At 37.4% G+C, this 27922-nt stretch overlaps 1 protein-coding gene across 2 annotated transcripts in view; it reads left to right on the top strand.

Annotated features, from left to right (window-relative positions):
* Nucleotides 1-27922, top strand: part of NDC80 (NDC80 kinetochore complex component) — a 61829-nt gene that overhangs the window by 12086 nt on the left and 21821 nt on the right. For both annotated transcript variants that reach the window (XM_089894957.1, XM_022551354.3), the window contains 6 exons: nt 15538-15627; nt 17805-17898; nt 19363-19469; nt 20226-20370; nt 22743-22948; nt 25840-25992. In XM_089894957.1, the coding sequence (XP_089751083.1) occupies nt 15538-15627; nt 17805-17898; nt 19363-19469; nt 20226-20370; nt 22743-22948; nt 25840-25992 (795 nt within the window). The remainder of the gene's footprint in view (nt 1-15537; nt 15628-17804; nt 17899-19362; nt 19470-20225; nt 20371-22742; nt 22949-25839; nt 25993-27922) is intronic.

Below are 27922 nucleotides of genomic sequence, written 5' to 3'. Positions count from 1 at the left end.
GTTGCGGAGCACAGGCTCCGGACGCACAGGCTCAGCGGCCATGGCTCACGGGCCCAGCCGCTCTGCGGCATGTGGGACCCTCCCGGACCGGGGCACGAACCCATGTCCCCTGCATCGGCAGGCTGACTCTCAACCACTGCGCCACCAGGGAAGCCCTTGAGTTTATTTTTGTGTATGGTGTTAGGAAGTGTTCTAAATTCATTCTTTTACATGTAGCTGTCCAGTTTTCCCAGCACCACTTATTGAAGAGGCTGTCTTTTCTCCATTGTATATTCTTGCCTCCTTTATCAAAGACAAGGTGACCCTCTGTGCGTCGGTTTATGTCTAGGCTTTCTATCCTATTCCATTGACCTATATTTCTGTTTTTGTACCAGTACCATACTGCCTTCATTACTGTAGCTTTGTAGTATAGTCTGAAGTCAGGGAGCCTGATGCCTCCAGCTCCGTTTTTCTTTCTCAAGATTGCTTTGGCTATTCGAGGTCTTTCATGTTTCCATACAAATTGTGAAATTTTTTGTTCTAGTTCTGTAAAAAATGCCATTGGTAGTTTGATAGGGATTGCGTTGAATCTGTAGATTGCTTTGGGTAGTATAGTCACTTACACAATGTTGATTTTTCCAATCCAAGTACATGCTATATCTCTCCATCTGTTTGTATCATCTTTAATTTCTTTCATCAGTGTCCTATAGTTTTCTACATACAGATCTTTTGTCTCCTTAGGTAGGTTTATTCCTAGGTTTCAATGGTAAATCGGAGTGTTTCCTTAATTTCTCTTTCAGATTTTTCATCGTTTGCGTATAGGAATGCAAGAGATTTCTGTGCATTAATTTTGTATCCTACTACTTTACCAAATTCATTGATTAGCTCTAGTAGTTTTCTGTCAGCATCTTTAAGATTCTCTATGTATAGTATCAAGTCATCTGTAAACAGTGACATTTTTACTTCTTCTTTTCCAATTTGGATTCCTTTTATTTCTTTTTCTTCTCTGATTGCCATGACGAAAACTTCCAAAACTGTGTTGAATAATAGTGTTGAGAGTGGGCAACCTTGTCTTGTTCCTGATCTTAGAGGAAGTGGTTTCACTTTTTCACCACTGAGAACGATGTTGGCTGTGGGTTTCTCATATATGGCCTTTATTATGTTGAGGTAGGTTTCCTCTCTGCCTACTTTCTGGAGGGTTTTTATCTTAAATCGGTGTTGAATTTTGTCAAAAGCATTTTCTGCATCTATTCAGGTGATCATATGGTTTTTATCCTTCAATTTGTTGATATGGTTTAACACATTGACTCATTTGCATATATTGAAGAATATTCGCATGCCTGGGATAAACCACACTTGATCATGTTGTATGATCCTTTTAATGTGCTGTTGGATTCTGTTTGCTAGTATTTTGTTGAGGATTTTTGCATCTATGTTCATCAGTGATATTGGCCTGTAGTTTTCTTTTTTTGTGGCATCTTTGTCTGGTTTTGGCATCAGTGTGATGGTGGCCTCGTAGGGGTGTTCCCTCTCTCTGCTATATTTTGGAAGAGTTTGAGAAGGATAGGTGTTAGCTCTCCTCTAAATGTTTGACAGAATTCACCTGTGAAGCCATCTGGTCCTGGGCTTTTGCTTCTTGGAAGATTTCTAATGACAGTTTCAATTTCAGTGTTTGTGATTGGTCTGTTGATATTTTCTATTTTTTCCTGATTCAGTCTTGGAAGGTTGTGCTTTTCTAAGAATTTGTCTATTTCTTCCAGGTTGTCCATTTTATTGGTATACAGTTGCTTGTAGTAATCTCTCACAATCCTTTGTATTTCTGCAGTGTCAGTTGTTACTTCTCCTTTTTCATTCCTGATTCTGTTGATTTGAGTCTTCTCCCTTTTTTTCTTGATGACTCTGGCTAATGATTTATCAATTTTCTTTATCTTCTAAAAGAACCAGCTTTTAGTTTTATTGATCTTTGCTATTGTTTCATTCATTTCTTTTTCATTTATTTCTGATCTGATCTTTATTATTTCTTTCCTTCTGCTAACTTTGGGGGTTTTTTGTACTTCTTTCTCTAATTGCTTTAGGTGTAAGGTTAGGTTGTTTATTTCAGATGTTTCTTGTTCCTTGAGGTAGGATTGTATTGCTATAAACTTCCCTCTTAGAAGCGCTTTTGTTGCATCCCATAAGTTTGGGGTCATCGTGTTTTCATTGTCATTTGTTTCTAGGTATTTTTTGATTTCCTCTTTGATTTCTTCAGTGATCTCTTGGTTATTTAGTAGGGTATTGTTTAGCCTCCATGTGTTTTTAATTTTTACAGTTTTTTTCCTATAATTGATATCTAGTCTCATAGTATTGTGCTCGGAAAATATACTTGATACGATTTCATTTTTCTTTTAATTTACCGAAGCTTGATTTGTGACCCAAGATATGATCTATCCTGGAGAATGTTCCATGAGTACTTGAGAAGAAAGTGTATTCTGTTGTTTTTGGATAGAATGTCCTATAAATATCTATTAAGTCCATCTTGTCCAACCTGTCATTTAAAGCTTGTGTTTCTTTATTTATTTTCATGTTGGATGATCTGTCCATTGGTGAAAGTGGGGTGTTAAAATCCCCTACTATGATTGGTTACTGTTGATTTTCCCCTTTTATGGCTGTTAGCATTTGCCTTATGTATTGAGGTGCTCCTATGTTGGGTACATAAGTATTTACAATTTTTATATCTTCTTGGATTGATCCCTTTATCATTATGCAGTGTCCTTCCTTGTCTCTTGTAACAGTCTTTATTTTAAGGTCTATTTTATCTGATATGAGAATTGCTACTCCAGCTTTCTTTTGATTTCCATTTGCGTAGAATATCTTTTTCCATCCCCTCACTTTCAGTCTGTAAGTGTCCCCAGGTCTGAAGTGGGTCTCTTGTAGACAGCATATATACAGCCAGTCTGTGTATTCTGATTGGAGCATTTAATCCATTTACATTTAAGGTAATTATTGATATGTATGTTTCTATTAACATTTTCTTTATTGTTTTGGGTTTGTTTTTGTAGGTCTTTTTTTTCTCTTGTGTTTCCTGCCTAGAGAAGTTCCTTTAGCATTTGTTGTAAAGCTGGTTTGGTGGTGCTGAATTCTATTAACTTTAGCTTGTCTGTAAACATTTTAATTTCTCCATTCAAATCTGAATGAGGGGCTTCCCTGGTAGCGCAGTGGTTAAGAATCCGCCTGCCAATGCAAGGGGCACGTGTTCAAGCCCTGGTCTGGGAAGATCCCACATGCCATGGAGCAACTAAGCCCGTGCGCCACAACTGAGCCTGAGCTCTAGAGCCTTCGTGCCACAGCTACTGAAGCCCACGTGCCTAGAGCCCGTGCTCCGCAACAAGAGAAACCACCGCAATGAGAAGCCCGCGCACAGCAAAGAAGACCCAACGCAGACATTAATTAATTAATTAATTAATTTAAATAAATAAAAAGGGGGCTTCCCTGGTGGCGCAGTGGTTGAGAGTCTGCCTGCTGATGCAGGGGGCACAGGTTCGTGCCCCAGTCCGGGAGGATCCCACATGCCGTGGAGCGGCTGGACCCGTGAGCCATGGCCACTGGGCCTGTGTGTCCGGAGCCTGTGCTCCACAACGGGAGAGGCCACAACAGTGAGAGGCCCACGTACCACAAAAAAATAATAATAATAAAAAATAAAAAGGGAAATCTCTTTTATAAAAAAAATTAAAAATCTGAATGAGATTCTTGTTGGGTTTAGTAATCTTGCTTTTCATCGCTTTAAATGTGTCCTGCCACTCCCTTCTGGCTTGCAGTTTCTGCTGAAAGATCAGCTGTTTACTTTATGGGGATTCCCTCGTATGTTATTTGTTGCTTTTCCCTTGCTGCTTTTAATATTTTTTTCTTTGTATTTAATATTTGATACTTTGGTTAATATGTGTCTTGGCTTGTTTCTCCTTAGATTTATACTATATGGAACTCTCTGTGCTTCCTGGACTTGATTGAATATTTCCTTTCCCATATTAGGGAAGTTTTCAACTATAATGTCTTCAGATATTTTCACAGTCCCTTTCTTTTTCTCTTTTTCTTCTGGGACCCCTATAATTTGAATGTTGGTGCATTTAATGTTGTCCCGGAGGTCTGTGAGACTGTCCTCAATTCTTTTCATTCTTTTTTCTTTATTCTGCTCTGCGGTAGTTATTTCCACTATTTTATCTTCCAGGTCGCTTATCCATTCTTCTGCCTTAGTTATTCTGCTTTTGATTCCTTCTAGAGAATTTTAAATTTTATTTATTGTGTTGTTCATCATTGTTTGTTTGCTCTTTAGTTCTTCTAGGCCTTTGTTAAACATTTCTTGTATTTTCTCCATTCTATCTCCAGGAGTTTGGATATCTTTACTGTCATTACTCTGAATTCTTTTTCAGGTAGGCTGCCTATTTCCTCTTCATTTGTTTAGTCTGATGGGTTTTTACCTTGCTCCTTCACATGCTGTGTATTTCTCTGTTTTCTTATTGTGCTTAACTTACCGTATTTGGGGTCTCCTTTTCGCAGGCTGCAGGTTTGTAATTCCCGTTGTTTTTGGTGTCTGCCTCCAGTGGGTAACGTTGGTTCTGGTGAATGAGGCTGGACATTGTCTTTCTGGAGGGCAGGACCGTGTCCGGTGGTGTGCTTTAGGGTGTCTGTGACCTTATTATGATTTTAGGCAGCCTCTCTGCTAATGGGTGGGGTTGTATTCCTGTCTTGCTAGTTATTTCTCATGGGGTGCCCAGCTTGCTGTTGGGTGGAGCTGGGTTTTAGCATTGAGATGGATATTTCTGGGAGAGCTATCGCTGATATTACTTGGGGCCGGGAGGTCTCTGGTGGTCCAGTGTCCTGAACTCGGCTCTTCCACCTCGGGGGTTCAGGCCTGACACCAGGCTGGAGCACCAAGACCCTCTCAGCCACACGACCATGTACGTAGGGATTTTCTTGCCTTTTGGGAAGTATGAGGTCTTCTGCCAGCATTCAGTAGGTGTTCTGTAGGACTTGTTCCACATGTAGATGTATTTTTTTCTTCTTATAAATTTATTTATTTTATTTATTTTTATTTTTGGCTGTTTAGGGTCTTCGTTACTGTGCGGGCTTTCTCTAGTTTCGGCAAGCAAGGACTACTCTTTGTTGCGGTGCGCAGGCTTCTCATCACAGTGCCTTCTCTTGTTGCAGAGCATGAGCTCTAGGTGCATGGGCTTCAGTAGTTGTGGCTCATGGGCTCAGTAGTTGTGGCCTGTGGGCTCTAGAGCGCAGGCTCAGTGGTTGTTGTGCATGGGCTTTGTTGCTCTGCGGCATGTGGGATCTTCCCAGACCAGGGCTTGAACCCGTGTCCCCTACATTGGCAGGCAGATTCTTAACCACTGCACCACCAGGGAAGCCCTGTAGATGTATTTCTGATGTATTTGTGGGGAGGAAGGTAATCTCTACATCAACCATCTTGAAGGTCCTCCTGCAATAGGAGACTTCACTGAAGATGCCAACCTCCACAAGAACTGAGGTGCAGAGGCATTTTTTTAAAATTTATTTTGTATACAGCAGGTTCTTATTAGTCATCCATTTTATACACATCAGTGTATACGTGTCAATCCCAGTCTCCCAGTTCATCACACCACCACCCCCACCTGCCGCCGCTTTCCCCCCTTGGTGTCCATACATTTGTCCTCTACATCTTTGTCTCAGTTTTGCCCCTGCAAACCGGTTCATCTGTACCATTTTGCTAGGTTCCACATATATGCGTTAATATACAGTATTTGTTTTTCTCTTTCTGACTTCACTCTGTGTTACAGTCTCTAGATTCTTCCACGTCTCTACAAATGACCCAATTTTGTTCCTTTTTATGGCTGAGTAATATTCTATTGTATATATATACCACATCTTCTTTATCCATTCGTCTGTCGATGGGCATTTAGGTTGCTTCCATGACCTGGCTATTGTAAATAGGGCTCCAGTGAACATTGGGGTGTGTGTGTCTTTTTAAATTATGGTTTTTTCTGGGTATATGCCCAGGAGTAGGATTGCTGGGTCATATGGTAATTCTATTTTTAGTTGTTGTTGTTTTATTTTTTTTGCGTTATGCAGGCCTCTCACTGTTGTGGCCTCTCCCATTGCGGAGCACAGGCTCCGGACGCGCAGGCTTAGCAGCCATGGCTCACGGGCCCAGCCGCTCCGCAACATGTGGGATCTTCCCAGACCGGGGCACGAACCCGTGTCCCCTGCATCAGCAGGCGGACTCTCAACCACTGCGCCACCAGGCAAGCCCTATTTTTAGTTTTTTAAGGAACCTCCATACTGTTCTCCATAGTGGCTGTATCAATTTACATTCCCACCAACAGTGCAAGAGGGTTCCCTTTTCTCCACACCCTCTCCAGCATTTGTTGTTTGTAGATTTTCTGATGATGCCCATTCTAACTGGTGTGAGGTGATACCTCATTGTAGTTTTGATTTGCATTTCTCTAATAATTAGTGATGTTGAGCAGCTTTTCATGTGCTTCTTGGCCATCTGTATGTCTTTTTTGGAGAAATGCCTAGTTAGGTCTTCTGTCCATTTTTTCATTTTAGTATTGAGTTTCATGAGCTGTTTATATATTTTGGATTTTAATCCTTTGTCCATTGATTCATTTGCAAATATGTTGTCCCATTGTGAGAGTTGTCTTTTCGTCTTGTTTTTAGTTTCCTTTGCTTTGCAAAAGCTTTTAAGTTTCATTAGGTCCCATATGTGTATTTTTGTTTTTATTTCCATGACTCTAGGAAGTGGATCAAAAAAGATCTTGCTATGGTTTATGTCAAAGATTGTTCTTCCTGGACTTCCCTGGTGGCACAGTGGTTGAGAGTCCACCTGCCGATGCAGGGGGCGCAGGTTCGTGTCCCGGTCCGGGAGGATCCCACGTGCCGCGGAGCGGCTGGGCCCGTGGGCAATGGCTGTGAGAGGACCACGTACCGCCAAAAAAAAAAAAAAAAAAGATTGTTCTTCCTATGTTTTCCTTTAAGAGTTTTATAGTGTCTGGTCTTACATTTAGGTCTCTAATCCGTTTTGAGTTTATTTTTGTGTATGGTATTAGGGAGTGTTCTAATTTCAATTTTTTACATGTAGCTGTCCCATTTTCCCAGCACCACTTATTGAAGAGACTGTCTTTTCTCCATTGTATATCCTTGCCTCCTTTGTCATAGATTAGTTGACCATAGGTGCGTGGGTTTATCTCTGGGCTTTCTATCCTGTTCCATTGATCTATATTTCTGTTTTTGTTCCAGTACCTAACTGTCTTGATTACTGTAGCTTTGTAGTATAGTCTGAACTCAGGGAGTCTGATTCCTTCATCTCCATTTCTTTTCCCTCAAGACTGCTTTGGCTATTCGGGGTCTTTTGTGTCTCCATACAGATTTTAAGAATTTTTGTTCTAGTTCTGTAAAAAATGCCATTGGTAATTTGACAGAGGTTGCATTGAATCTGTAGATTGCTTTGGGTAGTATAGTCATTTTCACAATATTGATTCTTCCAATCCAAGAACATGGTATATCTCTCCATCTGTTGGTATCATCTTTAATTTCTTTCATCAGTGTCTTATAGTTTTCTGCATACAGGTCTTTTGTCTCCCTAGGTAGGTTTATTCCTAGGTGTTTTATTCTCTTTGTTGCAGTGGTAAATGGCAGTGTTTTCTTGATTTCACTTTCAGGTTTTTCATCATCAGTGTATAGGAATGCAAGATATTTCTGTGCATTAATTTTGTATCCTGAAAGTTTACCAAATTCATTGATTAGCTCTACTAGTTTTCTGGTGGCATCTTTAGGCTTCTTTCTATATAGTATCAAGTCATCTGCAAACAGTGACAGTTTTACTTCTTTTCCAATTTGTATTCCTTTTATTCCTCTTTCTTCTCTGATTGCTGTGGCTAGGACTTCCAAAACTATGTTGAATAATAGTGGTCAGAGTGGACATCCTTGTCTTGTTGCTGATCTTAGAGGAAATGCTTTCACTTTTTTACCATTGAGAATGATGTTTGCTGTCGGTTTGTTGTATATGGCCTTAATTATGTTGAGGTAAGTTCCCTATATACCCACTTTCTGTAGAGTTATTATTATAAATAGGTGTTGAATTTTGTCCAAAGCTTTTTCTCCATCTATTGAGATGATCATACAGTTTTTATTCTTCAATTTGTTAATATGGTGTATCACATTAATTTATTTGCATATATTGAAGAATCCTTGCATCCCTGGGATAAATCCCACTTGATCATGGTGTATGATCCTTTTAATGTGTTGTTGGATTCTGTTTGCTAGTATTTTGTTGAGGATTTTTGCATCTATATTCATCAGTGATATTGATCTGTAATTTTCTTTTTTTGTAGTGTCTTTGTCTGGTTTTGGTATCAGGGTGATTGTGGCCTCATAGAATGAGTTTGGGAGTGTTCCTTCCTCTGCAATTTTTTGGAAGAGTTTGAGAAGGATGGATGTTAACTCTTCTCTAAATGTTTGGTAGAATTCACTTGTGAAGCCATCTGGTCCTGGACTTTCGTTTGTTGGAAGATTTTTAATCACAGTTTCAATTTCATTACTTGTGATTGGTCTGTTCATATTTTCTGTTTCTTCCTGGTTCAGTCTTGGAAGGTTATACCTTTCTAAGAATTTGTCCATTTGTTCCAGGTTGTTCATTTTATTGGCGTAGAGTTTCTTGTAGTCTCTTAGGATGCTTTGTATTTCTGCAGTGTCTGTTGTAACTTCTACTTTTTCATTTCTAATTGTATTGATTTGAGTCCTCTCCCTCTTTTTCTTGATGCATTTAGCTAATGGTTTTTCAATTTTGTTTATCTTCTCAAAGAACCAGCTTTTAGTGTTATTGATCTTTGCTATTGTTTTCTTTGTTTCTATTTCATTTATTTCTGCCCTGATCTTTATAATTTCTTTCCTTCTGCTAACTTTGGGTTTTGTTTGTTCTTCTTTCTCTAGTTCCTTTAGGTTTAAGTTTAGATTGTTTATTTGAGATTTTTCTTCTTTCTTGAGGTAGGCTTGTATAGCTATAAACTTCCCTCTTAGAACTGCTTTTGCTGCATCCCATAGGTTTTGGATCGTCGTGTTTTCATTGTCATTTGTCTCTAGGCAGTTTTTGATTTCCACTTTGATTTCTTCAGTGATCTCTTGGTTATTTAGTAACGTATTGTTTGGCCGCCATGTGTTTGTGTTTTTTACATTTTTTCCCCTGTAATTGATTTCTAATCTCATAGCATTTTGGTCAGAAAAGATGCTTGATATGATTTCAGTTTTCTCAAGTTTACTGAGGTTTGATTTGTGACCCAAGATGTGATCTATCCTGGAGAATGTTCTGTGCACGCTTGAGAAGAAAGTGTAATCTGCTGTTTTTGGATGGAATGTCCTATAAATATCAATTAAATCTGCCTGGTCTATTGTGTCGTTTAAAGCTTGTGTTTCCTTATTAACTTTCTGTTTGGATGATCTGTCCATTGGTGTAAGTGAGGTTTTAAAAGTCCCTTACTATTATTGTGTTACTGTCGATTTTCTCTTTTACAGCTGTTAGCAGTTGCGTTATATATTGAAGTGCTCCTATGTTGGGTGCATTTATATTTATAATTGTTATATCTTCTTCTTGGATTGATCCCTTGATCATTTTGTAGTGTCCTTCTTTGTCTCTTGTAACATTCTTTATTTTAAAGTCTATTTTAACTGCTATGAGTATTGCTACTCCAGCTTTCTTTTGATTTCCATATGCATGGAATATCTTTTTCCATCCCCTCACTTTCCATCTGAGTGTGCCCCTAGATCTGAAGTGGGTCTCTTGTAGACAGCATATATATGGGTCTTGTTTTTGTATCCATTTAGCAAGCCTGTGTCTTTTGGCTGGAGCATTTAATCCATTCATGTTTAAGGTAATTATCGATACGTGTGTTCCTATGACCATTTTCTTAATTGTTTTGGATTTGTGTTTGTAAGTCTTATCCTTCTCTTGTGTTTCCTGCCTAGAGAAGTTCCTTTAGCATTTGTTGTAAAGCTGGTTTGATGGTGCTGAATTCTCTTAGCTTTTGCTTGTCTCTAAAGCTTTTGATTTCTCCATCGAATCTGAATGAGATCCTTGCCATGTAGAGTAATCTTGGTTGTAGGTTCTTCCCTTTTATTGCTTTAAGTATATCATGCCACTCCCTTCTGGCCTGTAGAGTTTCTGCTGAGAAATCAACTGTTAACCTTATGGGAGTTCCCTTGTATGTTATTTGTCGTTTTTCCCTTGCTGCTTTCAATAACTTTTCTTTGTCTTTAATTTTTGCCAATTTGATTACTATGTGTCTCAGCATGTTTCTCCTTGGTTTATCCTGTATGAGGCTCTCTGCACTTCCTGGACTTGGGTGGCTATTTCCTTTCCCATGTTAGGGAAATTTTCAACTGTAATCTCTTCAAATATTTTCTTGGGTCCTTTCTCTCTTTCTTCTCCTTCTGGGACACCTGTAATGCGAATGTTGTTGTGTTTAATGTTGTCCCAGAGGTCTCTTAAGCTGTCTTCATTTCTTTTCATTCTTTTTTCTTTATTCTGTTCTGCAGCAGTGAATTTCACCATTCTGTGTTCCAGGTCACTTATCCGTTCTTCTGCCTCAGTTATTCTGCTATTGAATCCTTCTAGTGTAGTTTTCATTTCAGTTGTTGTGTTGTTCATCTCTGTTTGTTTGTTCTTTAATTCTTCTAGATCTTTGTTAAACATTACTTGCATCTTCTCGATCTTTGCCTCCATTCTTTTTCCGAGGTCCTTGATCATCTTCACTATAATTATTCTGAATTCTTTTTCTGGAAGGTTGCCTATCTCCACTTCCTTTAGTTGTTTTTCTGGGGTTTTATCTTGTTCCTTCATCTGGTACATAGCCCTCTGCCTTTTCATGTCTGTGTTTCTGTGAATGTGGTTTTTGTTCCACAGGCTGCAGCATTATAGTTCTTGCTTCTGCTGTCTGCCCTCTGGTGGTTGAGGCTATCTAAGAGGATTGTGCAACTTTCCCGCTGGGATGGGCTGGTCGCAGAGGCATTTTTTTCAGATGGTTAGCAGCTTGCTTTTTTTTTTCTTTTCCTCTGTGCTTCATCTAGTTTCACTTGTTCACAGGGTGCTTCATGCCGAGGCCTCGCACCTGGCACTTAAGATCAGAGTGCCTAGTGAGAAGTGGCTGCACTGACACCTCCTCTTCTAGGAGTTTTATAGTTTCGAGTCTTACATTTAAGTCAAGTCTAATTCAAGTTAATTATTTTGAATGGTGTAAGACAGTGTTCTGGCTTCATTCTTTTTTACATGTGAATATCCAGTTTTCCCATCACCATTTATTGAAGAGACTGTCTTTTCACCATTGAATGTTCTTGGCTCCCTTGTCAAATATTCGTTGATGTATATACATGGGTTTATTTCTGGGCTCTCTATTCTGTTCCATTGGTCCATGTGTCTGTTTTTATGCTAGTACCATAACTGTTTTGGTTGCTATATCTTTATAATATAGCTTGAATTCAGAAAGTGTGATGCCTCCTACTTTGTTGTTCTTTTTCAGGATTGCTTTGGCCACTTGTGGTCTTCTGTGGTTCTGTATAGATTTTTAAATAGTTTTCTCTAGTCAGCTTAAAAAATGCCATTGGAATCTTGATAGACATTGTATTGATCTATAGATGCTTTTGCATAATATGGACATTATAACAATATTAATTCTTCCAAGCAATGAACACAGGATATCTTTCCATTTATTTGTGTCTTCAGTTTCTTTCATCAGTGTCTTGTACTTTTTTTTTTTTTTTTTTTGTGGTACGCCGGCCTCTCTCACTGCTGTGGCCCTCCCGTTGCAGAGCACAGGCTCCGGACGCGCAGGCTCAGTGGCCATGGCTTACGGGCCCAGCTGCTCCGCAGCATGTGGAATCTTCCCGGACCGGGGCACAAACCCATGTCCCCTGCATCGGCAGGCGGACTCTCAACCACTGCGCCACCAGGGAAGCCCTGTCTTGTACTTTTCAGTGTAGAGATCTTTCACCTCTTTGGTTAAACTTATTCCTTTATTGCTTTGATGCTATTGTAAATGGTATCATTTTCCTTTTTTCTTTTTTCAGATAATTTGTCATTAGTATATAGCAACACTACTGATTTTTGTATTTTAATTTTGTATCCTGCAAATTTACTGAATTTGTTGATTAGATCTAACAGGTTTTATTTGTTTGTTTGCTTTTGAGGGGGCTTTAGGATTTTCTGTATATAAAACCATGTCATCTGCAAATAGAGATAATTCTACTTATTACTTTTCAATTCTGATGCCTTTTATTTTTCTTGCCTGATTGCTCTGGCTAGGATTTCCAGTACTATGTTGGATAAAAGTGGCAACAGTGGGGCTTTCCTGGTGGCACAGTGGTTGGGAGTCCGCCTGCCAATGCAGGGGACACGGGTTCATGCCCCAGTCTGGGAAGATCCCACATGCCACGGAGCGGCTGGGCCTGTGAGCCATGGCCGCTGAGCCTGCACGTCCGGGGCCTGAGCTCCGCGGCGGGAGAGGCCACAACAGTGAGAGGCCCGCGTACAGCAAAAAAAAAAAAAAAAAAAAAAGTGGCAACAGTGGGCATCCTTAACTTTTTCCTGATCTTAGAGTAACAGCTTTCAGTTCTTTACCATTGAGTATAATGTTAGCTGTGGGCTTGTCATATATGGGCTTTATTATGTAGAGGTACATTTCCTGTATACACAGTTTGAGAGTTTTTATTATGAAGTGACGTTGAATTTTGTCAAATACTTTTTTTCTATTGAGTTATTGTATGATTTTGGTTTTTTTATTCTATTAATGTGATGTATCACACTTATTGATTTGCATGCATTGAGCCATCCTTGCATCCCATGATAAACCCCACTTAATCATGTTGAATGACCTTTTCAAAGTGCTACTGAATTTGGTTTGCTAATATTTTATTGAAAATGTTTGCCTCTATATTCTCATCAGGGATATTGACCTATAGTTGTCTGCTCTTATTGAATTGCCTAATTATTACTGTTCTTGATTGATTTCTGTTGGTACCACTGTTTTCAAACAAAAATTTTTCTGTTTTATCATTTAGTTGTGATATTTCCAGATAGAAGATAATGTTTTTCATGTTGAAGCTTATCTGCCTCTTTCTAATTTTTATCAAGAATAATCATTGAACCTTATCATATGCTTTTACAGGATCTATTGAGATGATTGTTTTTCTCAACCTGTTGGTATGACATGATAGGATATTGGTTCCCTAATAGTCTCTGTTTGTTCATTGTTGGTTATTCCTTTGCTATACTCCTGAATTCAGTTTGTTAATGTTTTGTAAGTAAAGTTTTATTTCTTCTCTCTCATTATGCCTCTTAGCACAGAGCTTATAAGCACATCCTTATTACGGTGTTTGAGTGATAGGAGTTTTGCCAAAGTTGCCCCGTCTCCCCTCCACCAAGGAACATGAATAGGAGGGTGCATATTGCTCCACTAGCTCTGTGATTAACCTTTTGGTTAATAACCAAAGTGGGCTAGGGCGTTACTCATCTCAAATCCCTCTGAGTCCTTTTCTTTTCTTATAATATAATACCCTTTTATAATATGAAGGAGTAGTATTTTATTGGTAAATGCCACCTCTGGGTAAAAAATGATTACTCAAGTCCATATTTCTGGTTATCTCTATCCAATTTCAGGTTGAAACATTTTCAACCAAATCTTCTCAGTACAGAAGAGTCTTTCCTATAGTTCCTGGGGATCTAGTTATTGTAGTAAGAGTCTTTCCTATAGTTCCTGGGGATCTGTTTGTCCCTTGTAAGGCTCTCCTTGAACCTTGCAGAGTAGCAAGAGCTTTCACAAGGACCTTTGACAAGGCAACAGAAACTCTGTCTTTATCTACCCTGATGATAAGATATGAGATTCTTTTCTTCATCTTGGGCTCTGCCTTACATGTCTTTAAGACTTAATTAAATCTGATTGTCACTTGAGGCCTTGTCAAGGGAAGAAGAGGTAAAGGATGAGTTGATAGAGCTTACCTGCATCCACCCTAGATATACAAAAGGTCTAATGAGCGCCTTTGGAATAGGAAAGGAGCAGATAGGACAAGCTACTCTAGACTAAGGACAGTATCCCCACTCAGCAATCCTATCTATATATGAATACTAGGGTAAGAAAATGTAAAGAAATATTTTCAACAGAAACCACATTCTTCTTTTACACTCCTAATGCATAGTCCATTTTTGTAGAGTTTAGTCTTCATTATATTAGATATACGTTGATATCTTTACATTTTATAGCAATTTCATTTAAATTTTCTAATTTTCTTTTATTTTTAAAAGGTTATATTTCTAAAACAAGTTATAAAAACATGTGTTCCAAAATGGAATTTATGTGCCTTAAAAACCTTTAGGCATTTTCCTTTTAGCTTGTTAATTATAACATCTGAATGTTTGCTATAATTTATTATCTGTTATCACTTTCAAGGTTAAATATTTGTATTTGTATTTCTGAAGATTTTTTTTTTTTTTTGTGGTACGTGGGCCTCTCACTGTTGTGGCCTCTCCCGTTGCGGAGCACAGGCTCCGGACGCGCAGGCTCAGCGGCCATGGCTTCACGGGCCCAGCTGCTTCGCGGTATGTGGGATCTTCCCGGACCGGGGGCACGAACTTGTGTCCCCGGCATCCTCAGGCGGACTCTCAACCACTGCGCCACCAGGGAAGCCCCTTTCTGAAGATTTTATATTGTAAAATTCAATCTAAAGTGCATGCTTATACAGTCTGAAGGAGGCAATAGATAACATTTGGGCACCAAAATTGAGTTTGTATGAAAGAGAAATAATTACTTTTGGCTTACCTTTTGTGGCAGTTCTGTTTTGGATTCTCAGAATTGCATTAAAACGTGTGTAGGGGGCTTCCCTGGTGGCGCAGTGGTTGAGAGTCTGCCTGCCAACACAGGGGACACGGGTTTGAGCCCTGATCCAGGAAGATCCCACATGCCACAGAGCAACTGAGCCTGTGTGCCACAGCTACTGAGCCTGTGCTCTAGAGCCCACGAGCCACAGCTACTGAGCCCACAAGCCACAGCTACTGAGCCCACGTGCCACAACTACTGAGCCCACGTGCCACAACTACTGAAGCCCACGTGCCTAGAGCCCGTGCTCCGCAACAAGAGAAGCCACCGCCATGAGAAACCTGTGCACCTCAACGAAGAGTAGCCCCTGCTCGCCACAACTAGAGAAAGCCCATGCGCAGCAGCGAAGACCCAACACAGCCAAAAATAAATAAAATAAAAATTTTTTTTAAATGTGTGTATATGTTCTCAATAAGTGTATAAAAAAGATCAGCATATTTTTCACTATAGAATAGAACTAAACATGGAGCCCATCCTTTTTTAATCCTAAGGGATTTAGTTACTAAAATATAAAAAGGATTATATTTTAAGGTTTAAAAGAATAACTTCTCACGAGACTTTGTCAGGCAGTAATGTGAATGCTCCTAAAAATGACACTGAAAACAAATTTGACAAAACATGAAAGCTATGTGTTTTCCTCAGAAACTTAATCAACTTAATATTTTGCTTGTGTACTAAATAGTTACATAATGCCATGAAAGAAAGCTCACCTTTATTTGATGATGGCCAGCCTTGGGGAGAAGAAACTGAAGATGGAATTATGCATAATAAGGTACCTTACATTACTGTAAACATTAGAGTTATCTTAATATTAACTAAATGTGTTATTATTGAAAGTGATATATTCTTTTGTAGAACTTGGCTTTTTGCTTCCTGAAAAATCTGCTAAAACTGATTTTGGGAAATATTAGTCAATGGAATTACTCTTGAAATCACATTGTAGTTTCCTAAAAGTAACTAGGAACAGAAATTTGTAAATTTTAAGTAAGTTAAAAAAGCAATGCAATTAGAATTACGTCATAACGTTATTGTTATATGTACAGATGTAATATTTCTCTTTCTCCCCTATCTTTTATAACGAAGGTATCAATACTGGCATCATTATTGTAATATAGTATTTTGTCAACACAAAGCCTGAAAGACTGGGTCTTTAAATAGATGGCATGTGGGTTTTTTGTTTGTTTTGGCTTTTTAGTTAGGCATATTGCACTTACGAGTTGCCACTTCCAAAAGTGATTGAGATAAAAGTAAATAGATGGTCTAAATTGGTTCCCAAACCATCCTGTATTGGAGCCTTAACTATGTAACTAACCCTACCCTATTTCCTAAAATACATAAATTTATATATCCAAAGGGAGCAAACACCAACTCCAAGGAATAAATTTATAGTATTGAGATTAAACATTAATGTCCCCGGCATATATAGTTCCTATAGCATATATAGGTCCTACTATGTAGGACTCTAAAGATAAAAAAAAAAAAAAAAATTCTCTGTTCTTCACTCTTTGGAGCATTTGTCATAAAAAGAAAGTGGAAATAACCTCAGCTTCATCTTTTATTACTACCTGGGAAATAGTTCAAATAGAAAGATGTATCAACTGACTGGCATGGTAGTGTTGCTTTTTTTTTTTTCAAACAAAGAATATCATACCCCATTACTACTTCATCAGTGATCCTTTCTGGAGAAGCAGCTAGAAAGCCTTTGATCCTCTTGAGAGAATTCTCTTCCCATGTTGCAATATGTGTACTAGACTAGATTTTTTGGTGCCTCAGTTCTCACCCAAATAAAATTATAATACCTACTAAATGACTAAATATTAAATTTATTGATATTCATCCTAAATGTTAAAACAGTAAAAGTTATTCTTGCTATTTTAGCTGTTATTTCAGATGACAATATATAGAGAAGCACTTGGGAAATTATAAAGTGCTATTTTTAATTTTAAAGTAAAAATTAATTTTAAATTTAATTAAAAAGAGTTACCGAAGTATCCAACTTCATCAGATTCTGAGCCTCAGCTTTGTAGATCTAGAAATTCAATTTTTTTTAAACCTGCAAAATCACAATTGACCAAACTTAAGGAAACATTCACTCGTACCAAATTCACATCTGAAAAAGAATAAAAATGTATTAATTTACCACCAGTGACACATCTTTCCAGTTACAGAAATACTCATACCCCCTATTCAGGGCACCCCTTCAGTATCAACCAAGTAGTAAGAAGATTGTTTAGTAAGCAGAGAATCAGCACAAAGGGAATTGGTTTATCTTGAGGGATGTGTACTTCATCTGGCTGTGTAAAATTCTGATCAGCCATCCTTGCCTCCTAACAAAGTACACATCTTCAGTAAGCAAAACACCTCAGAATTGCAAAATAGAGTATTATTTTCTCTTGGATAAATATTAAGAGTACTAATAGTCTAGTGTTTAGATCTCTACTAACCATGCCATGTTTTAGCATGAAGTTACAATGTAAATTATAGCCTTTATTAATTATGTTCTGGTTTTCACAACTAGATCTTGTCAGTTTAATTAGACTTAAATGATCAGCAATTCATTTAAATTTTTAATTAGTTAGATTATCCCTAAAGATGCTCAAGTTTACATTTTATGTTGAATTATATTTATTAATAAGCTTCCTTGTCTAACCTTCTCAAAATTCTGAAGATATGGGTTTTTTTTAACCATTTACTAAGTATCACCTTTATCCAAATTGAAGTATTCTTTTCATCCTTATTATTCACTATAGAAGTAGCAGACTGAGTAAATCTGTGCAGCATAATTAATGATATTCCCTAGGTTTGTATCTCATTTACAGGAGTTCATGTAACCACTTAGTGTTCCTGACTTTTATTTTTTTAATTCAAATTTAAATTTCTACTTAGAAAAGTGAAATAAACTAAATAGAGAATCATCGCTTTGTTTTTAAATCTGCTTAACCCAATCAGTTGTTTTTGGACTACACCATAAAATGCTATGAGAGTTTCATGACTGGTGCCGACAGCTTTGAAGAGATGAATGCAGAGTTGCAGTCCAAGCTGAGTAAGTGTTCTCATTCCTAGAGTGCTTGCTTTGGGTCATTTAACTCCACTCAAGGAGTTGTAGCCCATCTTACTATGCCTAATGTAAATGCGTTTAGATGCCTCCTGATTTTTATCATAACCGTTTCTTTGGTGGAGAGGAGTAAAGGTTAAGCAGAAAGAATACTGGTGTTGGAGTCAGACCTGAGGCATGACCCCTTACTGGCTGTGTGACGTTAACAAACTACTTAACCTTTCTAACAAAGTTTTGCAGGATTAGATGGCCATGTTTATAAAATGTCAAATGTGCTACCTGGAGCACAATATAATCAGCAAATGTTATTCCTCTTGAGGGATGATATCCCTGTGATATCCTTGCTTTATTATTTTAGAAATTAAAGTACTGGTTAGTCAAAAGATCTATGGTCTCTTTCAAAATTTATGTCACATAGTTAATGGGCTATGATATTTCCAAAGAAAGAAATTATTTTTCCACTTAGCTAATCTAGTGACATTCGGTATTTACTGGCTAACTTTAAAATATTCCAGAGTATTATTTTACATTGTTGTTCCTTTTTTGTAATAGTCTTGTATATAAAATGCCACAGTGGTAGGTAAAATAGATAAGTTTAAGACGTGTAAAGCGATCCTCCAAAGACTATGGAATCAATCAAAATAGGAGATCACCCTGCCACTATTAGCACAAAAAGTGAAAGCATTCTCTTTTGTTTCCGTGGGATATACTTTCCTGAAGAATAAGCGGAACAGGGACTTCCCTGGTGGCGCAGTGGTTAAGACTCTGCACTCCAATGCAGGGGGCCCGGGTTTGATCCGTGGTCAGGGAACTAGATCCCACATGCATGCTGCAACTAAGAGTTCACATGCCACAACTAAGGAGCCCACGAGCCACAACTAAGACCCAACGCAACCAAATAAGTAAATAAATATTTTATAAAAAAAAAAAGAAGCGGGACAATTTCAGCTTGTCCATATGAGAAGGGGAGCAAAGAAAATGATGTTGTCTTTTTTTTTAAGAGGAAAATTCATAGTGATCTAACACTGAAAGCATCTTTGATATTGTGTTATAATTAATTAAGCATATGAATTATATTCATTTATTCAAACAATATTTATTATGTACTTACTGTATACCAGCCACCATGTAGGCACCGAGGATACAGTAATGAATAAGAGGTAAAAATCTCTGCCCTTGTGAGCTTACCTTCTATTAGAGACAATAATCAAATGAACAACTGTAAGTCAAATGGTGATAAGTGCTCCGGAGGAAAATGAAGTAGGATAGGGAGGTAGAGAGTGTGGTGGACCAAAGGGAAGGGTTGCACTTTTACAGACGGTAGGATGTCCTTCAGTGGGATGTTTTGAGTAGAGACTAGAGGAAGTGAGGGAGAGAGCAATGATAAAAACCTGGGGGAGAATTTTTTAGGCAGATTTGAGACCTTATGAAGTTTCTGGGTTTTTTCTCCAGAGGATTTATTTAATGTAGATGCTTCCAAGCTGGAATCATTAGCAGCAAAAAACAGAGCATTGAATGAACAGATTGCAAGATTGGAACAAGAAAGAGAAAAAGAACCGGTTAGTAAACATGCTTATCTTCAACAGGCTTATACACTTACTTATACTCTTGGGTCTCCTTGGACAACACCAGCTGTTTCTTTATCTATTTTTTAAAATAATACGTTAAAAAAATAAGCTTCTTAAAAGTTAATTTTTTTTACATAGGACAGAACTCCTAATGAAAACATGTTTGGTATCCCTAGAGCTTTGTTTTCCCTTGTGATCTGTCAGTCTTGGACTAATAGTGTTCAGAATATGATGAAAGAGTCTTACCTATTTACATAAGACCAAAAAGATCTTTAGAACAAGGTCCGCATGCTATATACGTCTAGGGAGCACTAATTACAAGACGCCCTGAGTTTTGTAGTTAGTGGAAAGGGAATGGTAATAAATGGGTTTATATAATATATTGTATCCACAGGTCTTTCTAAAAGCTAAATGATAATATCCAGATATCTAATTTTATTTTGTGTTTTATATTGCGGAAGCCCCTAGGCTGTTCTGTAAAATAACAGATTTTAAATGTTTGTTCTTTTTCATTCTGGCCCTGGACTTTTTCTGTCCCAAACTGACTTCTGAAAAGTACGTACATCTTCTTAATTGGGTAATAACAGTAAGCTACCGTTTTAGTTTTTTTGACTCCCTCTAAAAGTGAAAAGGAAACTAATTTACCTTTCTCTAAGATGAATTTAAATAATACTGCTTTAACTTTCAAGTAAAGTATGGCATCATTATTGACGAGAATAACTAATCGCACTTTCTCTTCTTTTAAAGAATCGCCTAGAGTCATTGAGAAAACTGAAAGCTTCCTTACAAGCAGATGTTCAAAAATATCAGGCATACATGAGCAATTTGGAGTCTCATTCAGCCATTCTTGACCAGAAATTGAATGGCCTCGATGAAGAAATTTCTAGAGTAGGTAAGCACAACTAATGCTGAAAGAGGTCATTCAGACTGGGATGGGGACCTGTGTGGGACTTATCACATGTAGAGACAGCTTTGTCATCTGTATCTTTTTTGCCTCTAATGGTAATGTATCAGGCAACCAAGTTTTTAGTGACTTATGTATTAGTTTTCTGAGGCTGCTGTAATGAATTACCACAAACTTGGTGGCTTAAAACAGTGGAAATTTATTCACTCACAGAAGGCTAGAGGTCGGAAATCCGGCAGGGCCACACTTCCTCCCAGGACTATGTGGGAGAATCCATTCCTTGCTTCTTCCAGCTTCTGGTATCTGATGACATTCCTGAGATTGTGGCCCTGTCACTCCAGTCTCTGCCTCCATCCTCACATTACCTTCTGTGTGTGTGGGTGTCTCTCTTCTGCCTATGTTAATTTCTCTCTGCCTTTATCTTTTAAGGACATTTATGATGGCATTTAGGGCCCACCTCGATAATCCAGGGTAATCTCCTCATCTCAAAATACTTAATCATATCTGTGAAGACCCCTTTACTAAATATGGTAATGTTTACAAATTCCAGGGATTAGGACTTCCTATCTTTGGGTGGTCATTATTCAACCTACTACACCTTCTAACATGTTTTCAGACACCTGGCTTTTTAAAGCCAAGAGGAACCTTATCTAAGAACACAAGCTGCCTGAATATAAATATATCTTCTATTCCACCTTGTAATTAATAAGCCAGATTTTTAAATCTCTGCTGGCCTCAGTCTGCTATATTTGCCTTATCCTCTATCACCACCTCCTAAGCTACTCAGCAGCTTAAGTTGATTGAAAATAAGATGGAAAGATGCTAGTACTATAAAAGCCCAACTGAAAAAAGCTTGTTTATATCTGGTGTGCTCCTAACCTTGTTTTCATAAACACATATGGATCTTAATCATAAAACCCTGAAAATACTGTGACACATGAATTGATTGTTGCTTCTATGGTGCCAAAAGGAGATCGAGCCATTGGCTGGCAGTTTACAAAATAAATAAATAACTATATGAACCTACTATACTATTTTCCCAGACCTCAACCTGCTTCAGTTTTATTCTTTTAGGGTTTTACAGGCTGTATCTGTGTCATGTAGGAATTATGTAGATAGTCCTTAGGATATTTGATTTAGTTCTTGGTCTATGGAATATTGATCATCTGTCAAAAATCAAGGACAGTAATTATCTGGAGTATTTGCTAAATTGTTTTATTTTTTTCCAAATAAGTCTGATTACATATATTAGCTTTGCTGTAAACCAACTCTTTAAATAGTTTAAACTTGACCACTAATGTTTGTTCTCCATGACGACAAGGAGTCATTAATTTTTTATTATAGCAATGTTTGTAATGCAATTAAATCAGTACTTTATAACATTAATAATTTATCTTCCTTATTGGTATTTAATCTAGAGAATTTTTATCCTTCCCACTTTTCTTGTGAGACTTTTTTTCCAGTAATGGCAAACTGGGTAGGAGAGAGAGAAATACTTCAGCAATCATTTGCCATTGCACAGTGATTTAGTTTGAGACAATAATTTGATAACTGTTAACCTAAAACATTTTATTCTGAATTTTTTTAACTTTCTTGATTATTTAAAGTCATTCATGGCCAAGAGTGTGAATGAGACATATGTAACTCTATAGATATTGTATATTGTGGATTTTTTGTGCCGATTCCTGTAATAAATGAAGTTTTACTTAAACCAACCATTAATTCATTTTGAGCTCAGGTGTGGAGCTTCCCAACTACAGTACTACAATACGACTGAGTTATAACAAAGCCAAGATTTTGATGCTCTCAGCCCTCAGGATGATTTCTGTGACCCCTTTGGTCAGGAGCATCCTCATCCATGTATCCCAGTCTGCTTAAAAATACTGTCATATTTTTTATAAGCTATGAGTCATAAAATGTTGGCATCACTGTTCGATAGAACACCAAATATTATAAATTTGATAACTTTTCTTCCCCTTTCATGATCATTTGCTGTTTGTATCTTCTCTTGGTACAATATCATCGTTCATGATTACAAATTTTAGTAAAGCAAGAACCTAACCATTATGGTTGCTTAATATCTTATGAAGCCACTGAAAATATCAGTGAAATAAGAATAAACTGATGTATGTTTATATAAATATTTTTTGTTTGTGAAAAACTTGCAGCTTTTCTGACTTTTTGCAGAGAATCATGTAGGAGTATTAAAAGCATTTTAACTGAACAATAGCAGACTATCTGTTAAGTCTAACAATTCTTAATCATAATCATTATGTGTGGGATCAACTCTATTAAATAATGGCATCACTTTATTTGTAGGAATTGAAGGAACTTAACAAATTTTTTCTTTTTCAATGCAGAACTAGAATGTGAAACAATGAAACAGGAGAATTCTCGACTACAGAATATTGTTGATAACCAGAAGTACTCAGTTGCAGACATTGAGAGAATAAATCATGAAAGAAATGAATTGCAGCAGACCATTAATAAATTAACCAAGGACCTGGAGGCTGAACAACAGCAGTTGTGGAATGAGGAACTGAAATATGCCCGAGGCAAAGAGGCGGTATGTCATACCGTTCCCAGAGTGGCACTTCATTCAAACTTACGTTTGTAAAAGTCTATCCCAGTTAAGAACAACTGAGTGGGTAGAATAAATTGGCTAAAGAGGTAAAATTTTTCGGCATTGACATTTTACTAAAAAGACGCTCATCCCTTTATGTCAATTCAATAACAGCCCAATTTCTCTGTCATTTTTAAGGTAGCCTGTATTTTCCAATAGTGAAACAAGAAGTGAGCAAAAAAGTCTCTAAGGCCATGAAAATAATTTTCATAAATCCCAAGCCTTTTATTCCAGAAGTGGATATGAGTCACTTCTTCATTTACCTCCTCACTACTTAAACATTTATTTAACATCTGCTGTGTGCCACTTACCATGCTGGGCATAGAGGGGAGATAAAAAGACATAGAAGCTTAAGAAACTTCCATTCTAGTTGATATTTTTCTACCATGAGATCAGACCTCCAATAGAGGTTTGCACAGAGGGAGCATATAGTACACCTAACCAAGATTTTGGTGCGCATGGTGTGGGGAGATGGATGGAGGTAGATTTTAGAAAGGCTTCCTTGAAGATGTACACCTGAACTGAATTGGGAAGTATAAGGGAGAGTTAGCATGGCAAGGCTAGGGGAGCCAGCAAACAAAGAAGTCTGTGGGAAAGCTCAGGGAGAAAATAGCATGGTGCACTCTGATACCCTAAGGTTTTCGTATGGCTGGAGCTTAGTAGCAAGGGACAGGAGCATGTGCAGAAGATGAGATTCAAGGATAAGCAGAGACCAAGTGGTGAAGATCCTTTTCACGTTTAGAAGTTTGAACTTTATCCTGAAAGCTCCAGGAAGCCTTTAAAATTTTTAAACAGATAAGATCATATTTCAGAAAGATCTCATTTTTGGTAATGTGAAAAATGGGTAGAAGGGAGCAAACCAGTCAGATAAGGATCTGTGGCAGTAAGGTAGTAGAAATAACAAGCTGAATTGTAGGTAATGCTATTGGAGATTCATATGTGCTCCCTCATACTCCTGACCTGGTAATCTCTGTCCCCGTGTATTAAGGAGAAAAATATACATTTATAAGAAATAGGCTGTGGTGGTGATCCCAAAAGTCTTTGAACCTAGAATTTGGTAAACCTGTGTTAGCCCTGGATTCACCACCACATGTTTCTGTGACCTCAGCGTGTCTTCTGACTTCTCATAGCCTCAGTTTCCTTATTTATAAAATAAAGTGTGGTTAGACTAGGTCGGGAACCTGAAATGTCACTTCAACAATTATTAATATATTTTCTCTCTCAAGCACTGTGTGGGAAAGGGGAAGTTACGAGTCTCTGGACTTAGGCAAACTCTGTTTAACTAGCGAAATCTAGCTGTATGAATGCTATGTTTGATTTGGAGGATCAGGCTGAAAGGAGAAAGTTATCTGGGAAGTGGGTAAGCAGTGGCCTATGAAGGGCAAGAGTAGGGCCATGGACAGTGAGAAGAAAGCCTTAGGGTACTGAGTAGGAGAGATATTAAAGAATGGTAGCAGAATGCAAAAGGCAAACAAACATTCCACCCATTACCTTTATTTCTAGACTGATTTTTATTCCACATGCCACCTCTGACTGGTAGTGTCCTTCTGGAGCTCTTTGTTGAGATAGACATTGAGGCTGCATCTAGACTCATCAGGAAAGAGTGTGATGAGTTTTCACTGTCTGAATTAGCTGTGGGAAGGAGAAATGTGCCACATGTTTGCTCTCCCTGCAGTTAGGTGTGATAAAGTGCATGGGCTTGAGAAAGCTGTTTTATTACAGAAATAAAATCCTGCTGAAAAACAGAAGAAACTACCCCTGTGATCATTTACTGTAAGGACAAATAGACCTACATACTTTAGTTGTCCCTAGAGAGCTACTATAGTAGTTGAAATGATTTCCTGATTTATTAATAAGGAATCTTAAATTTAACATACAAGTAGTATTGCTTTTGAGAGCTGATAAATTTTTGGAAATTGCAAATTATTTAATCAGATTCCGATAAGTACTTTTGCCATTTCATTCTTTCAAAGTATTCAATTTTATGGGTGGATAACAGCAATGAGAAACTAAGTATGAACTAAATGGAGGAAGCAGTATGAAAATAAATTGCCTAGACTCTGCAAATTCATTTATTTAATCAAAAACTAGGTACTGTATGCCAAGTACTGTTTTAGGTGTTGGGGATGCAACTGCTTTCATGGAGCATACTTTCAAGTAATGGAGATGAACAAATAAGTAATATATGTCAGGTAGTAATAAGTGCTATGAAGAAGAGTTAAGCAAGAGGGTAGAGAAATTGGGGGTGTTATATTAGAGGGAAAGCCTTTCTGATGATGTAATTTGAACAGAGCCCTGAACAAAGGGAAGGAGACCAGGAAATGTGGAACATATTAGTAAAATATTTTTATCAAAACAGTTGAAATAATATTTTGAAACTTAAGTGACTACATTTCTCTAATTTTGGATAAATGAAATATTTTGTACATTGACAAAACTAAGTTTGTTTTTGTTTCATAATTTCTCTGGTACTTTAAAAAGTAAATTTTAGTTAATACCTAAACATGGGCTTTTATTCCAAAGTCTTTGTCAGATAAATGGAGGAACAGTAGTATATTACTGACTAATTAATTATGGTGTTAAAACTATCCTACAATTTAATGTGAAAAAAATCTTTCATTCTTTATATTTTAAAACTGCCATTCTTACTACTAAAAATACTAAATTATAAACTACTAAAAAAATAAATTATAAACTACTATAAAAATACTAAATTATAAACTACTAAAAAACACATAATTTTGTGTAAAACTGGCAAAAAATGCCAATTGTAAACCATATGGAATGGGGCTCTGGGTTTTTTTAATGTTTGTTTTTGTGTTCTCTTCTTACAGATTGAAACACAATTAGCAGAGTATCATAAGTTGGCTAGAAAATTAAAACTTATCCCTAAGGGTGCTGAAAATTCCAAAGGTTATGACTTTGAAATTAAGTTTAATCCTGAAGCTGGTGCCAACTGCCTTGTCAAATACAGAGCTCAAGTTTATGTACGTAGTCGTGAGTACTTCACAAGGTTTTTAAATGATATGGTTGATGTCTGGCTCATAATATTTGTAGTAAGAGTTTAAACTTTAGCATGTCCATAACTCAGGACTGAACATAGAAATACAGCACTGAAACTTTTTATCTTCTTTCCTCTTGGTAGTACACATCTGCTCTCTATTGTACCTTACTCTCCAGATTATAAAGCCTTGTCTTCCTCTCTACATACTTCACCTATTCAACTATCCAATAAAAGATATGATTACATATAAAATAGACGCCAGGATTATAAAGACAAAAATGACCTGATACTTGCTCTCAAGTTGCTACTAGTCCCCTCAGCGAGAAAGGCATAAAAATAAATACTATATACGTGCTTTATTAGAAGCCTTTACAAGGTATGGTAACAAGATCAGTTCTCAGAATTGAGAGAAAAGTCCCCACAGAGATGGTGAACCTGGAATGAAATCTTCAAAGATGAGATGTTTATGAGGGTGGTCTGTGGAAAAGTTTCAGGCACAAGGACACACATGAAGGCATGAGCTATAATAGAGCACTAAGTAGCACCAGGAGTCAATAATGAGAAAACTGCACATAATTTTCAAATATAGTCAAAGGTGTAATTTGGAGAAGAAAAATGTTAATTTCAACTTCTCAATTATTCACAGATTTTAGTATTTTAGTGGCCCCCCAAAAAATGTCAGTTTTCAAAATACTTTTTAATAGAAGCATGTCAATCAAAGTCTAAAGCCGTGCATTTTTTTTCCCCTTAGAATCACTCATTTATCCCATAAATTATTTACTGAGTACATACTACGTTCCATACCTGCTACATGCTGGAGATAAAATACCCGGAAAGAGGAATTTCCTGGCGGTCTAGTGGTTAGGACTTGGCGCTTTTACTGCTGGGCCCAGGTTCAGTCCCTGTTCAGGGAACTAAGATCCCACAAACTGTGCAGTGTGGCCAAAAAAAAAAAAAAATACCTAGAAAGATACAGTTCCTACTTTCCCAGATTATAATTTGTTGGTGGACAGACTTTGATTAAATAAAGCTAAACTCATTTTTAATAGAAAAAAATGCATCCAGTAAACATTTAATCTTTTACTGTATTGTTTCTCAAGCAATAGTTAGGTAGATAGATAGGCAGGCAGGCAGATAGAGTTTACTCACCTCTATTTTGAGTAGTTTTTCATGCTAGTTCAAGAAAACAATTTCCTGAATTAAATTGCTGTAAAAAAGATTACCTGGTTCAGAAAGAATGCATATGCTCAGAAAAGATGGAAAATTTTTTTTGGCTCCCTGGAAATAGTTTTACATAATAGGACAATAAAAATAGAAATAGCATCAAGAAGATGCAGCCCCAACTGTTGTAAGTAGTATTTGGAGAAAAGTTCTTAAAGAGATTAAAGAGGCAATTGCATCTTTCAAAAAAGAACAGCCAAAATTAAAACTCAGCAGTGACTTCAAAAGACCTACTGAAAACATAGTAATGCACAGGGTTTTCTTTTGGAGTGATGAAATTGTTCTAGAATGAGAGTGCATTGTGAATGTACTAAATGCCACTGAGTTGTGCACTTTAAAAGAGTTTATGTTAAATTAATATTTTAACTTAATTATTTCAGTTTAACCATTTTAAAGTGTGAGTTTCATCTCAATAAAAGAAAAAGGGGAAGGAATGAAGTACTGTGTTCAAACAAAATCAGTAGAATAGAGGATAAATATAAGAAATGCAAGCAGATAAGAGCTTGTTGGTGTACATGTGGAGATGCAGGGAGAGTGGCATGCCCAGAGAGCATAGAAGCGCTGTACCTCTTCCCACATACCTTGCCCTATGCATCTCTTCCATCTGGCTGTCTCTGAGTTATATCTGGACACCCACCTTCCATTATTCACGGATCAACCCACCCCAGATCTCTCACAGTAGTATGTTGTTG

Source organism: Delphinapterus leucas, chromosome 14, assembly GCF_059928025.1.
Source record: "Delphinapterus leucas isolate spDelLeu-1000000601 "Yukka" chromosome 14, BTC_Dleu_Yukka2, whole genome shotgun sequence".
Classification (NCBI taxonomy): Eukaryota; Metazoa; Chordata; class Mammalia; order Artiodactyla; family Monodontidae; genus Delphinapterus; species Delphinapterus leucas.
This window is presented reverse-complemented; position numbering and strand designations above follow the sequence as displayed.